Source organism: Acromyrmex echinatior, chromosome 10, assembly GCF_024713525.1.
Source record: "Acromyrmex echinatior isolate Ae372 chromosome 10, ASM2471352v2, whole genome shotgun sequence".
NCBI classification, from domain to species: Eukaryota; Metazoa; Arthropoda; class Insecta; order Hymenoptera; family Formicidae; genus Acromyrmex; species Acromyrmex echinatior.
In genome coordinates, this window is record NC_141861.1 from 6,460,898 (window position 1) to 6,476,992 (window position 16,095).

The 16,095-nt window shown below is 33.3% G+C and overlaps 1 protein-coding gene across 6 annotated transcripts in view; it reads right to left on the minus strand.

Annotated features, from left to right (window-relative positions):
* Positions 1-16,095, minus strand: part of slo (calcium-activated potassium channel slo) — a 106,935-nt gene that overhangs the window by 39,511 nt on the left and 51,329 nt on the right. For 5 of the 6 annotated variants that reach the window (XM_087410415.1, XM_011063477.2, XM_087410412.1 and 2 more), the window contains exons 6-7: positions 3,806-3,897; positions 313-423 (exon numbers count right to left, since the gene is read on the minus strand). In XM_087410415.1, coding sequence (XP_087266541.1) covers positions 313-423; positions 3,806-3,897 — 203 coding nt within the window. Of the gene's footprint in view, positions 1-312; positions 424-3,805; positions 3,898-14,207; positions 14,300-16,095 lie in introns of all 6 variants that reach the window. The other variant, XM_011063502.2, reaches the window with a different exon arrangement.

A 16,095-nucleotide genomic window follows, 5' to 3' on the forward strand; every position in this document is an offset into this window, starting at 1 on the left:
TTTCCTGTAAAAATGTAAATAGAGTATATTGTGTGTGTTATTGCATTTAATAGAATATTGTCAAATAACATATCAATGACCGCCGTTTGCACACGCGTTAACAGATGATACATAAAACTGATAAATGATATAAAATGATCAGATGAGCGATAAATTTTATAAAACACGTTTACGCCAGGAGATAACCCTTTCGAAACTACCCACGATATTAATCGTGACACGAGATATACAATCCAGTAATGTCGAAAGGGTTAATGCCGCATTTGACGTAAACCGGCAAAGATATCAGTTTTACAAAAGCAGCGGTCATACCTATGCAAGAAGACAACTTCTACGTCGACGTCCTCGCGATCCTCATGTAGGAAATCCTTGAGGAAGTGCGAGACCGATTCGTAGGTGATGTGGCCGCACACGACAATATGTCTGCCAACACAATGAGCAAATTAGACTACATTCTTAAAGAGACGGTATTGATGAATGACATAGGAAAAGAAAGGGAAACTCTTTCAAGCAACTACCATATACACGTTCTAAGTAGTATAAGTCAACTACAGACCTAATTATTCAAATTGTTCTCTCTCTTGCTGCAACTTTTGTTCACTTTAATCTGTTCTTTCTATTGAATAAACTTTTTCGAAACAAACGCATATTTATCACGTTGTCTTCCAATATATATATGTGTATGTATTTATTTATAAAGACAGACAAATGATCACACCAACAAAAACAGCGGAACAAGAAGAGAGAGAGAGAGAGAGAAGAACGTTGATACTGATGAAAAATTATTTTTTATTTTTTTCCTTTGTGCCATTTTAGTCTGCTGCCACAGTAAAATCTTTGTTAGAAGTTACTCTATTTAAGATTAATTATATTTACCGATATATATATAGCTTAAAAAAAAAAGGAATAAAACATAAATTTACATTAATAGGCATTATTTAAAAAATATAATACTCAATGAAATCAAATGAGCTTATTTTAAAAAATTAAGATGGTCATAAAAAAAGTAATAAAAAAATAAAAATTACTTGGCACTAGAATAACGCATACTCTGTTTGAAAGAGTCACGCACATAGTTATTAAAAATAAGTAATAAATCAGTGGACTAAACTTACCAAGATTGCGCTAGGAATTGGGGGGAGTGATTCATTTTAACCAGTTAAATAATTACCAGTAAAATAATTACTATACACATACCTATATGATAAATTAGTACCGCTAAATATATATATATATATATACATATATATATATATATAATACATACACAAGTCAATCTAATAAGTGTTAGATCAAATACGCACGGGTATACAAGCTCATTCATGTGTTAGTCACCGCTATGTATGTTAAGAACAAAACTCTCTTCTACATGTATAATTTCTACGTGCTGTGTATTCATATCGATAGTGAGAGACGTATTCCTACATCTATAAGTGTCACATAACAAGTAAAACCAATTTGTAAGTGGTGCCCAAAGATAATCAACGGACTCGCAAAGGAAAAATAGCGGAGTTCGACCATGATCATTCCATGCTTTATGTTATCTACTCGGTGATGTTTGACATTTGGCTTCATCATGAACTCAGTAGTTTTCCGTATCGCGCGATTTCTCTTATCACTTATGGGCTACGCGATAGGTGCTACTGAATTCAATGCGAGCCCGACAATACTCGAGCAGAATTACTGATTACTTTTGTTCTAAACGTAAAGGGGACCGACGCCGTGTGCGTATCGAGATGTGAGCATGTGTCGTGGGTATGAGCTGTTGCAAGTCGTTTTCGTGTATCGACCGCTGCCCAATTGATGATCAAGTGGAATTAACGCGGATTTGTCAAAAATTGGACGCGCCCGTTGTATTGTCCACGTGAGAAAAATCAGATGCTCATACGTGTTCATACAATGAAAGTCGAATTCCCGTGAGTCTTCTGACGTGACGTGAAATTATTCACACAAGAGTGTTTCCTGCAATCGTTCCGTTATTAGAGCATGTCTTTATGTAATCAGAACGTTTAATTTATTAAACACGCTTGCGATTAGATGAAATTGATCCAGAATCATTAAACCATAGTATTTGACGGCCAGTATCAACGAAATGTCGATGAAAAACGGTGCGCAGCACGGATGACACGCCGTGAAGGACGACTAAAAGTGTCAACGGTAATTTTCGCGAGGCATTTATCATCATGATAAAGCTCCTGTAAGTTATTACTATCGTATATGCGCGGATGCGCGTATATCATTCATCGATCGTAGGCAAACGTCATCACGTATTGGGATCAGGTGCTCGAATGATGCGATCAGCAGCGTGTTATTGTCGGGTAGCTTCTTACGAAAGCCACACTTGCGCTAGTTGTGAATGATAGTTGAACCGAAAAGCTCTGAGTTGTTCCTGATCTACGTTGTTCATTTCGGCCCACCGAGGATGTCCTCAACCAGAATCCCTGAGCTACATATAAGACCAGCAATCTCAATAACATATATACATATTTATTTAGGCAGTATATTCTTCTCCATTTTATCCTCTTTAAGATTTACGAATACGCAAAAACGATCATTAATACTGTCTAAAACACCAAGATTATTACACTGAAGTGGTACAACATTAGATTTTATATATATATACATATATTATATGTATATATATATATACATATATATATATATATATAAAATATATGCATTTAATTATTTGGATAATGCAGGGTACATGCTGGACGTTTAACCCCTTGCACTCGGAGAGAAATACAGCTCGACATATCAAAGCGTGCGATTCGTTTAATAATAATAATCATAAAATCGTTTGACCGTGATGCTCCAACATATATTGAATAATTAACTCAAGAATTAATTGACTCGTGCGAATTTCTGTGGCTTGTCAGTGCAACGCACAACTGTGCCTGCTAAGCGCAAAGTTGTCATATCCGTTTACGACAGATTGCGTTAAGTGTCGTCTCAATTTAAATTCCCTCGAGAACAGAGTTCACGGCTGGCGCAATGATTGCGATATTAGTTAATTAAGCAGAAGCATTAAACGAACAAGTTGATCTAAACATGACATCCCTTGTTAAAATTCACTTAAGACTCGCGCGATTTATTTGCAAAACAAAAAACGTAGAACGTTTCATGCAAAATTTTTTTTTGCGATGATTTTTAATATTATAATAAATATCTCGAAACTTTAGCTAATTTTTTCGCGATTTTTGTTTGTTTCACGTTCTACGCTTAATGCGTATGTCAAACTGCGTGACGAGCCGTATTTGTTCCAAGTGCGATCAGTGTGAACAAACAAGCTAACACCAGTTGCTGAGTGAGGTGGGTAGGATGTAATAGTAGATGGGCAGTCGGGTCTGTTGAAGGGAAGGTTTTGCCGGAGTAGGCTAGAGTTCAGGAATGTTTTTGGAGCGGCGGCTGCACTAAGGCCGACTGACAACTAGTGCAATGAGCTGGTACGGAAATGCGGTTTTGCGATGCTAACACTGATCTCTAAATATATAGATATAGAGTGAAGGTAAGGATTCATAGGAATCGGAATTTCATGATGAGGATCGATGTTTATACGTGCTTCTATCAGAAGACTGCATTCACAGGAGCTAGATAAGAGAGGAATCAAAAAGGAAATCAGAATGTTATGTGTGCGCCCGTGTACCTATGTTAGAAAAAGTGTAACAGAGGCATAACAGATAGATGCTGAGGGACAAGGTGGAAGTTACATAGTCTTTCGTGTACAGGAGGACATTGTAGGTATAATGGCAATCGGGACTGGAATTCAAATCGGGGAAACTAATTGGTTGGTTGTGTCTCTCACCTGCGACCTCGCTCGTTCTTCAAAGTGCCGCCGTACTTGTTTCGCGTCCCGATCAGGTCAATTATCTCAGGGATACAACTGGCGAATATGGCCTACACCACGTAATAGAACAGAACATAACACTCGCATCAATACACTTGTGTGACAGGGTTGGCAGTAGTTTGCTTTTGCTTTTTTTTTCTTTTTACATGTATTTCATTCGGTTGATCGGTCGATTTTAGTTTTTCCGACGTCGTGTCGCGATGTCGGGATGACTAGTAATCATTAAATGCTGGTTACACTGTACGTCTTTTCATTTTTCATTAAATGATGGGGAGACAAGGGGAAGAGGATATTTACATTTATAAACGAAATCAGATTTAGGCTCGCGAAATGCGCAATTGCTGTTAGAGACACGATCAGTGCTATACTGCCACGTCTCCGAAAATTAATGATGTGTGGGTACGAAACACATTATCACCATAAAAGGGCAGGGTAGGTAAACTACCTATATTTATAAATCCTACACCTATACCTAAGCCTAATGTATACTACATGTGCCAATATGTCTCTACCTAATTTACTGAAAGATCTGTTAATATCCATGTTTTTTCATAATGTAATTTTGTGCGCTCAATACATTGTAGATAATCACTAGAAAAATCATCTCTTATTAGGAAAATTATCATTTTTACAATAACGTATGATCCGCTTAAAATAGCTTTGATTTGTTTTAATACATTATCCTTTTTAAAAATTTTTCTTTCCGAATACATTTATATTATTTATATATTATATATATAAAAAAGCTATGTCATTATTCGTTTTTTTAAGGAGTCAAGGAATATTACTTATTGCTTAATCAAATAAATATCGTTTGTAACAAATTAGTGAAAAAATTAGCTCGATGATTATAGAGAGCAAATTTTTAGATCTTCAAACATCAACGCGAATAAATTTATAAATGTTAACATAAAATATGTATTATAAATAATGGAAAATTTGATATAAGCATTTTTACAAATAAATTTAATAAATAAAAAAATCCAGAAATTGCCACTAAGAGCATCACAAAACATTTTTAAATACTTTACAATATTTAATTACAGAAAATAATATTAAAGTATTACATTTATACAAAATTTGTATTTTATGTTTTAATAATCAGATGAAAAATTTTAACTGATATTTAAAATCAAAATTGCTTTAATTACGAATTACATTAGTTATTTAGATATGTCTTGTGTCAATCTAAATAAATATCAATTATTCAGTTATATTTATTCACAACTAATTAATTTAAGTCAATCATTATCAAAATTATAGCTCATTTTCCAAGTTCGCGTTACGTTTTCTTATTAGTCCCTATTTACAATGGAACAAAATACGGACTTCTTATTAGAAACTTAGTTAGTGAGCGATGTTAGCGTCTGGTTAATGTTAATTACTCGTTCACACTAGTACAAGATACAATCGACACAAGACATAATAAATGCAAGAATATAACATATATGTATTTTTGCAAAGTCTTGAATTAAATATATGTACATTGTTTTAATCAGGATTAATAATGAATCAATGAAGTTATGCTACAGCACACACATTAATGTCGATCTCTTTCTTCATCCTTTAGAAGCGAGCATACGAAACGCGCGCTGTTCGCGTAAATATTGTATATTATAAAACAGATATAATGTAAAGCTGTCCCTTATGAGCGTACTCTGAAATCCTGAAAATTTATCTATAGAAGAAAGTCTATCATCGATAGACTATCCAAAATTAGATATAACATATTACGCCATATTAATGCATCAAATCATTTTCCTTGTTATCTTTTATTGACGAATATCATTTGCGTTACTGCCAAATGGTAACAACAATACTCTTATTATCGGAAGTAAAAGCCAATCGACAATCTGCTGAACGAGGAAAATCTAATCGCGAGAAGCGGTACGTCTGCGGCAACGAAGTCTGTGAGCGCGTAATTGCGTTACAATCATCATTGCGACATGTAAATTAGAACGGTTGAATAGTTCTTACCGAAAAAATGCGATTTTGCGGCGGTATTCCTTGAGGCATGAGCCAGTGTCAACCTACGTTTCTGTACGTGTACATGTATGTGTATTATGCTACTTTCATCTCGCGATTTGTGGTGACGCGATAGAAGCGTAATTTGCGACTGAGGCTAACCGAGGAGTGATATCCCGGGTGAACGTATATCCCTTTCGTCGATCACCGCACATCAATGCACATTGTAATGTGTATATAACACGCAGGACATTCACAATCGCCCCGTACGTTCTCATCCCCCTTCCTCTTTGCCTCGGTATGCGCCTGAACATGTCGCGAATACGTTACCCGCGTGTCATATGGAATGATGTGAGGTATGCTCGATGTGACCCCAAGCTAGACTACCTGTGTGCCCGCAACAGGAATCATGAGTTGGCGCTTCACGACGAACGACGGGGAAGACGAAACCGTAGATCCGATCAATTTTTCATTCGCGCGTTCCCGGTCAAAAGGTCATAGACGTGCACGTTGCATTGCACGTCCGCTCGATATTTTTACCGTGACGGCGACAATAAAATCCGTTATCTCGGACAAGGTGGCATAATTGAGTCCACACGTACGCTACCGTATCGCTTGTGTGTATATATAGTATCGCTCTTGCAAGTGAGTCAAACTGAATTGAAAAAAATTTACGAAATTGAATTTATTGAATTGAATTTACTGAAATTTACGAAGTTGAATACACTACGGAAATAGAAATTGTAGTTTTCATATTTTCAGATTGATTTCTATTTTCTATTATATTATTGTTAACATCATAGAACGATATCGCTTATTCACCTCAAAAATGATGCAACTAAAAAAATCACACAGTAAAACTTGTGTTATTTACCACAAATGAGTTAAGCAAACATTACTCTATCAATCGTCAAAAGTAAACTAATTTAACTTTATAAAAAATGATAACTAAAAGAGATGGAGTTTAAGAATTGAGAAATAAAAATGACAAAAATGACATTTCATCATGTTAAAAATATATTCTTTTTGTACAGTATTAGTTAATAACTTTCTATTAGGTGTTGGAATTAATTCGTAGCGTTTTTAATGAAAGAATGTTATTTATTTCACATGAGCATTAAAAAATACATTAATGAAAGTACTTCCCATCACTTGTAAAACGCTACGAATTAATTCCAACACCTAATATAAAATTAAAAATGTTTTTCCTTTTCTGATGGGAAATCTAATTTTTGAGTTGTGTCACTGTTGAAGTAAGAGAGCGATGTAATTAAATATTGCGATAAAAACCATTCGTATTGCTTGTTAATTTTTAAAAGCTTCGTCAAATGATTTTGTAGGATTATTTTTATTAGATTCTCAAGAATATATACTATCAAATATTTTGTTTAATTTTAATTAGAAGCAGTAGAAGTTATCTCTTCGCCGGGTTACGTCGCTCTGCGCCGCAAATGGATAGTGTTGTGTGTCGCAGTTAGACGTGCACAACTTCTACTGATAGAATCCCTAAAAACAGCGGTTGTATGTACCTACGTCTGCACCTGCTACTGCGCTATTTTAAATGTCAAAAACCGTGTATGTGTTTGTATGTTAAGCCAAGAGGAAATATCGCGATTGAACCGGAGACGACCTCTCTCCTCGCTCACGCATCGAACGAGAGAGGGTTGTTCTCCCTCTCTAAAGGCCATTCCGTATTAGGGGATCGATCGCCTTTCGACAATCTACAGACTAACCAGAACACTATCGCATGCCATCAAAGAAACTCAATGTGGAAGAGAGTGTGGAATAGATAGATGGATAAATAGATAGATAGACAGAAAGAGGAAGAACGAGAGAGAAATTAACAGAGAAAGAGAGAAAAGAGAGGTATTTACTCTCTCTCTGGAAAAGGAATTTAATCGAGCGTGATTGAATTTCCTTCGTTCATATAGGAAAAGTAGTATTGCTCCCGTATCGTTATAACGTCGCGTTGATTTATTTTGAAGATATTAAATACAGTCTTATGTCGAGGAGTATCAACATCATCCGCAACTCGCTGCTTCACAACTGCTTCCACGTATTTTAATCATTCGGTATTTATGATAAATTGTTGGAAAATCTGTGACATGTATTCAGTACGCGATGCTGCATAAAAACAATTATATCCCTTAAGGGATGATTTGCTCTAGATAGCATAAATAAATGTTTTGCTCGTTTATCAAGCAAATGTTACTGCGTACATAACTAAATCTAGATAGATGTTCAACTAACAAAAAAGCATGTTTTATAGAAAAATGTCAATACAGACTTTACTGGATAAAAATCAAAAAGAAATATGTGTAATCTGTCACGTTGCTGCGTGAATTAATAAAATATCTTAAAATCTATTTCATTGCGTGAACTTTATAAATGCGTTAACTTTATAGGAAAATAATTGTTTGAACAAGGCCAACGCGTTCGTCTTTTATTCCGCAACTAATGATATTACAATGTATACAGAATATTGAACGAAAGAGAAAAGATATATGTGTTTCGTTAATATAATACACGTATACAATATTCTAATTGCCTGACGGACAAAAAGCTAAAATTGTCTGCATTGACATGTAGCTCGAGCATTTTACGGTCGACTAGCTGTCATATGTTGATACCAACATCATCCACGCGTGCAGAAAACTATAACGTCATTATAGTTGACATTCATCATCAATATTGTTCGTATAATGCAGTATACGTGTAATGTGAAAATAAACATAATGACGCGACCGTGTCGACGTGCGTCCGCGCTAGCTAATCTACACGGTAACTAGATTACCGAGATACATTATGCACGCGATGTAAGTTAGCTCTTCATACTCAGGTAACCACTCCAACCTACCTCTAATCTCGTTGTAACGGAAAGCAAACCCGTGCGCCCAATGCGAAAAATATGTACATATCGTTAAGCGCCACAGTGGGGGAGAAAAAGATGATACATAATGTAAAAGCAAAGATAACTATTTTAGTAAAGACACACCCCACAGATAAGAATCTCTTATCTGTCCCGTGATACCCGAAGCACATCCGACGAATTAATAAAAGGAATATGAGGAGAACGAACTACCTTTCGTAACCGTGCGGTAAGGCAATATTATAATATATAAATATATTTAGATATGTATATATAGAAAGAGAGAAAGAGAGAAGGAAAGAAAGATGCAACAATTAATAATTCGTCTCATCTACTAACGTGTGTATGTATAAAAAACGCGTGTGTTTCTCTTTCCACAAAAAGTCCAAGCATATCAGTATGTATTATCAAGATATCTGCTAAGTGATAAAAAGTGGGTAAGAAAAGCGGTGAAAATAGAGCGTGTTAAAGAAACGGTGAGATAAAAGTAATTAAAAAAAAAGGGAAAGTGGTTCGAGAAATTTGAAATTTCTTTAACAACCACACGGATCCATGATAATAATGTGATCCGAAGGAGTTGGAGGAAAGAAGGATCATATTTGCTAATCGGAAAGTTCATCACAGATAGCGAGAGTGGTCCCGTTTGCCTAAATGTATTATGAAAGCCCGATGAAACGACATATTTTTGTTCTCTTATTTTTTTTTATCGAAAAAAAATTGAGTCCCGCGCATAATGTTCGGTCTTATCTCGCTTTCTCCGCATGAGAATAAACAATATCAATTCGTTTTGTCGAAGTAAGACTAGCAAAAAGTCTACAAAAAGTTTAAAATCCGCAAATTCATAGTCGGAGAACTGGGTCGCGCGCAATCATTAAGATACACGGATTTCGTTACGGATACCATGTTTATCCAGCTTCCATCGTCTATATTTTCTCGCGCTAAACTTTTTCGCTGGTACGATAACGAAATGAGAAAATGGAGAACACATTGACCGTTTCGCAATAATAGAGATTTATCTCGCGAATTATCTTGCTCCCGTCCTCCCTCCCGATAAAAGTGTCTCTAATTGCGAATCGCAGCGATAATATGATACAATATCGGTAAATCGTAATCGGGGAAATTGTGATCGCCGCATGACGAGACCACCCGCTATCCCAGGGTGATTTCGCTACTTCTCGTATCTATGTGACTACTGTGGGGACAACACGGGGGCTAATTTCAAGGGATTGTTTCATGGCTGGCTTCCACGTAGGTGGATTTCTGGGGTACCTGCGTCCACGCTCGCGGCTGTACTGGCCACCGTACTTGCTGCGATTCGCGGCGAGCTCCGTGATCTCTGGGATCCAGCTGGCGAACACCGCCTACACACCCACAATCATCCGTTGCCGTCAGAACAGACCCCTATCCTGAATTTTTTATATTTGTTTTTTTTGTTTTCTTTCTTTTTGTTCGTTCGAATTTCAGTTTAACCATGTAAGTTCGCTTATAGTCAAGTGATAGAGCATCACAAATCGCGAGACTGAAGATGACAGGTATGATCAATCAACTGAGACGCGATTAGAATCATAGTGCAATGCTTTTTCAAAGCTGATGTGTATTTTGTGTGATTAAATTGATGTGTGAGTTTTTCCAATAGTAATAGTGCAAATAGTTCTTAATACAAACTCGATTAAATATTTTTTAAATATTATCTTAATGATAAAAGTGTTTCTAAGATGTATTCTATATTTTCTTAATGTTAATTATCGAATTTGTTTTTGAAGAAAGTATACAATTATATCTTTATGAGTACGATAGTATTATTTTACACTTGAGATTGTAAAATGTTAAAACAATTGTGTATTCGAATCGAATACATTTTAAATTATAAAAATCATAAATTATAATCAACAAAGAAGTTTAAAAACGAAAAATATAGAAATATTTGAAAAGATACATTGTATTTTTACTTAGTTTCCAGTTGTTTCTAAATTGTCCAAAACGCTATTTATTTCTAGCAATTGTCAATTGACAAAGTACGTTTTGGATATTTTAAAACAATCTATAACTTTTCTTCGTTAAATAAATCAGATTAATTTAAAAAATTTACTCAAATAATATTAATAAAAAATTTTTATATAATCATGACCTTTATTAATTATCAGTTCTCTTCCCGAGAAATCTTTTTTAATAAAGTTATACCCATTTACGCAATTCTGTAGACAATTTTTCTATAATCGCTGCACAACAGTATTTTAAAAAAAACATGAAGATTTCTTGTTGTGATTATCTATAATAATCATTTCTCTTCAATCAATTTTTTAATATATTTATTAACAGATAAAATTGCTAACGATAAGATTGTCGATTTTAAAATGCGGAATATATTTACTTATCGCGTCAACAATGTGATAAACAACAATACAAGTGCACAATAATGTAATGAGATTATTCTAATTTGCACTATTCTCCCGTTTTTTGATCATTATGTATATTATAACTTATTCAAATTTTTCAACAAAAATAAATCGTAAAATGTTTGTTAAAATGCGATGATACATCTTTTACTTTGAGTCTTCAATTAATATTCAAAACTGATATCATTGAAGTGAAGAGAAAAAAATTTGAATTATTTATATTAGCTGAGCTCTAAATAATTTAAGCAAAAAATTAATAAACGCGAATAGCGAGTATATTGTGCCAATAGTAGCACGCTCATAACCATTACATCATATCAAATGATAAAATTGCATCAATTGCAATTGCAAATGATAAATATCAGTAAAGTGCGCGTTATTAGATTAGCAATGCGTATTATAAAGAAATCAAGTGTCTTGTTCCACGAAGAATAATAATTTATCTCTGTAATCTTGCGAAATGATGCGGGTTAAATCAATCGTTTCATGAAGCACAGTGCCGTTAGTTCCTTGTTCTATAAAAAAACATGCGTCATAATTCTAGAATTATGCCACGCTTAAGAAGTCAAATAGTGTTAGTTAACTTCAATCATTTTTCGCATCTCCTATTACAAGGAGAAAAAAAACAAGTGTTGTCATCTTGCATGAAGTATTAATAAAAATGAATTTAACAGCATGCAAACTATTATAGCATATAATGCCGGCAATTTCGAGCAATTAGCACCATTTTAAACATGGCATCACCTACTTTTGGAATGCCAAAGAATACGGCGTTAAAGACTAAAGGACTAATTTTCATCTAACTTCCTTATTTTGGGAAGAGTCGGGAAGATAAATAAAAATTAGGATTTCTAAAGTGTGGTTCGCGATTAGTTGCGTTTTGCAATGATTAAGTGTATATATGTTTACGTATCTTTCGAATAAAACAAATGGTCAAATCATGTAATACGATTTATGCATGATTTAAAGCAATAAAATTACATCTTCGATAATTTATGAATAATATATTATATTACCAAATCTGTTGCAATCATTTTACATGATTTGATTAATTAGGTATTTAATATAAGAGTTTTACTGAACATTTGGATTAATGTAGTGTAATATAATAAATAATAAGTAATTGTATTTCTGTATATGTTCTCATATATTGAAGGTAGCAGACTAAAATGGCAAACCATGTAACTTGTTAAGAAAATGTGCTTTTGGTATACAATAGTTAATGTAATAGCGAAGAAACTTGATGGAGATAGAAAAAAAACAATCGTTTATTAATTAAAATAATCAGATATAAAATATCTTAAAATTTTTTAACCTTAATTATTTTAAAGGTATGCAAAAATTTTGTCACTCTTAGAGATTAAATTCTAAAAATGCCATACGAATTCCATCAAACTATTTTCGCTCACATCACCGTGTAATCCATATTTATATAATATCATCTTATGTATTATTTACATTAATATTATATCAAATACGGATGTTTGTTATTTCGTGCTGTTGAAATAGAACGATAATTAATACATGATGAATAAAATTACTTCTGTCGATAGTACAAAATACATGCATACGACAAAACTTACTATGCATAGCTGCCTTTCTCATTTTGGACTTACATGTCGTTGTCCTTAGAATACATTTTTTTTGTTAACTTGACATCTCACGGTGAAAGGTCATTATCTTCAGAATTTCAGATCATCATCAATAAGAATTAATTACATGCACTTAAGTAATTCTAACAATTTGAACATTCAGAGATTCGTAAATTAAAACAAAAATTAATAACTCTCAAAAAATAATTAGAAACATAAATGAAAACTAAAATTGTACAATTATATCCTTCGCAATTATAATTGTCGAGAACATGTATATTATTTAAAATTATCAAAAAATAAAGCAAAAATTAACTCATTGAGATATACATCAATAAATATACGTGAATTGATTTCAAAATATATAAAACGGAAGATCAGATTCAAGGTAATGGCATTGATATTTGTTACCGGTTACGCGCGTACCGATTTAAGGCTCAGCTGTGCTTTATCGGCTTTAATTCGAGATGTCTACTTGGACTAATACCAAAAAATAAAATCTACTTTTGGTCGTCGCAGATGGCTCAACATTTACCTGGTCACGGATAACCGTGACCTCCATTCAACGTGACGATAATAATAAAATCGGTCGCGACTCTTACGGTGATCACACACATGCAGCTATAATCCTCTTCAAATATCCGAATTGATTTTGCAATTGCTATTTTTTCGATATAAGATTAATAATTTTATGATATTTATTTCAATTATTACAGATATTTAAGATAATTTCAAATTTGAAAAATATTCAATATTTTCAACATTTATAAAACAAGTAGCACAGTTTATTCCATCTTTGTATATTACGTAATATTAAATTCCTAATTTTTAATATCTACTATTTTAAAATCGTTTCACTTAAATATACGTTATGCTATCCGTTTGCTCTAATGAAAATAATAAAATATAAATAAAGAGAATGCATATTTGTAATTCGCAAATCATACATTTTAATTACGCTTTTCAGCACGCGCAAAAATACATTTCGATATCGTTACACGAGTAAATATGCAGCAGCCGAATATCGAGATTTTCGATTCCAAGCGTTTCTGTCTTTTTGGAATGAACACTGGTCGTCCGTGTCTATCGTGAAATTTTTTCCTCCTTGTTTTATTCGACCTTCCACCGTGGACGAGAGTCGTTTAATTTATTGGGAAACGAAAGGGATGCCAACGACGATTATATACCACGCGGTCGCGCGGTCGTTATACCCCCGTCAAGTCTATACTTCCAACTGCTGTAAATTTTCATGCATTCATCATGGGTTCTCGAGCTCTTGACGTTCTGCATTAATTTAGAACGATGATGGAACGGTGATGAACGTTACCGCGACGGCAAACGTGTATACAAGTGCACGCGTGCAATTTGCACATCATGTGCGTTTATGTGTGTATACGTGCGTGATTTTTGTGTATATTGTAAATTCATTAATTCTTACGAGTAAGTATAAGTATATACATAGACATACTGGAAGAGGAAAAGTAAAATTAATAGACAATAGACAGAGGGTTTGTAGGACATAAATTTAATAGTAATACCTCTTTCCATGCTCCCGCTTGTATTCGCCGCTGTACTTGGACCTACTGCCTACGAGCTCTATTATCTCGGGTATGCTACTAGCAAAAATTGCCTGCAAATAGAAATCATAACTGGAAAATACTATGCGACTACGGATCGTTGAGAAAGCAAACTGGGTCACCTATGTACGGTTGCATTTAACAGCAGTGCTTTCGCGCCATATTATGGCATAAGTTGGGTGCGTGTTTCGCGTCGGGAAATAACGTGGAAAAGAAAGGAGAAACACAGGCGAGAACAGGAGAAAAATGTGACTGACTGAGCAATAATCTACGTTCTACGTTTCGTGTTTAGAAATTGTGCTTGAAAAATATGTGCTTAAAAAGTGATATGAAAATTGCTTTTAAATATAAATATATCAATATCATAGAACGTGTCTTGGATCGATGCATAGAGAATAAAGCGTATAATGTAAAAAAAGAGTACTTTGCGCTGGCAATTATTAATAAAACTTTCATTTAATAACAACAAATTTATCGACCCATTTTTTTTACTGTACTTGTGAAATATTAAATAAAACAAGTCAAAATGTCTATAATTATACGGAAAAAATTGCGTACAAATATATATTTTTTGTTAATTCTAAAAAGAATCAATTTATGTTATAATGTATGCAATAATTAATTGATATGTTAAGAACACGGATATATTTATAAAAAAAATCTTATTTAATTTTTTATAGTATAATTTGATTTTATATTCTATTTATATTATTGATTTAAGTTTAATAAATTTATTAAAGAATAAGTAACATATATTTATTTTAATAGAAATATATCATATCTAATAATATATAATTTTTTTGCTGCATTTCTGTACGAGCAAAAATTCCATAGAATTCAAAATTTATTTTAAAAATTCAATAATTATATCGTGAATTATTTTCCATCATAATTTTATTGTGCCAAAGAGATTTTATTATTATTATATTATACATCGGTATACTTACATCACGAAGATTTTGATGCAACCGTGTATAGAATTATCCAATGTGTATGTTTCAAGTTTATATTTGTGGATGTATATACTTGTCTGCAGTATATTAATATTTAAATGTGTGAGCACATGAATAAAAACAGTATAGTAAGCAAGAAAAAAAATAAAAAGTACAAAAACAGCAGAAGTGTATTAAAAATAATTAAGATCAGTATTTCTAAATTTATAATAAAGACAAATTTTCTAATTTTTACATATTTATCGCTTAATAATAAAATCATATAATTAATATTCTTATTATTGTATTATGACTTGTTAGCTTATTGCATATTTTATTAGGTTGCGATAGGTTGTGGTTTGTTACTAAATTTAAACTCATTCTCTCTATATTTTCAAAAAATCTAATAAAATAAGGATAATATTTAATAAGAATAATATTTAATACTAAAATAAGAACAATATTTAATACTAATCTTGTAATCTTTCTGCTGTTATAGAATAAACATTACATAAGATATCAGATAATATAACTTATAACAATTAGAAATTAAAAAGCAGATATATAAAAAAGATGCAAGCGGTGAACGGAAGCAGAAAGGAAATTCAACAAATCGATCTTGCTTCATGCGCGTGTAAAATGAAGGAAGCGCTATTATGTAAATCGTCTATAATGCCGGATGCTATGAGAAAGATATGATCCATCACAAACGATCGATAAGGTCGTGCCGTATCACGTCACGCCACGTAATTTGCCATTAATATAGGCGCTGAAAGTGATTCGCGACTGGGCGTTTGTGTCACGAGCTTTATAGACAGGCAACTAAAGACACTGCGATCAACGAAATTATCGTAAGAGATAGAACAGCGAGAGAGAAGTGTGTCGACACTTTACGTTCGACATGATGTACGCTCTCA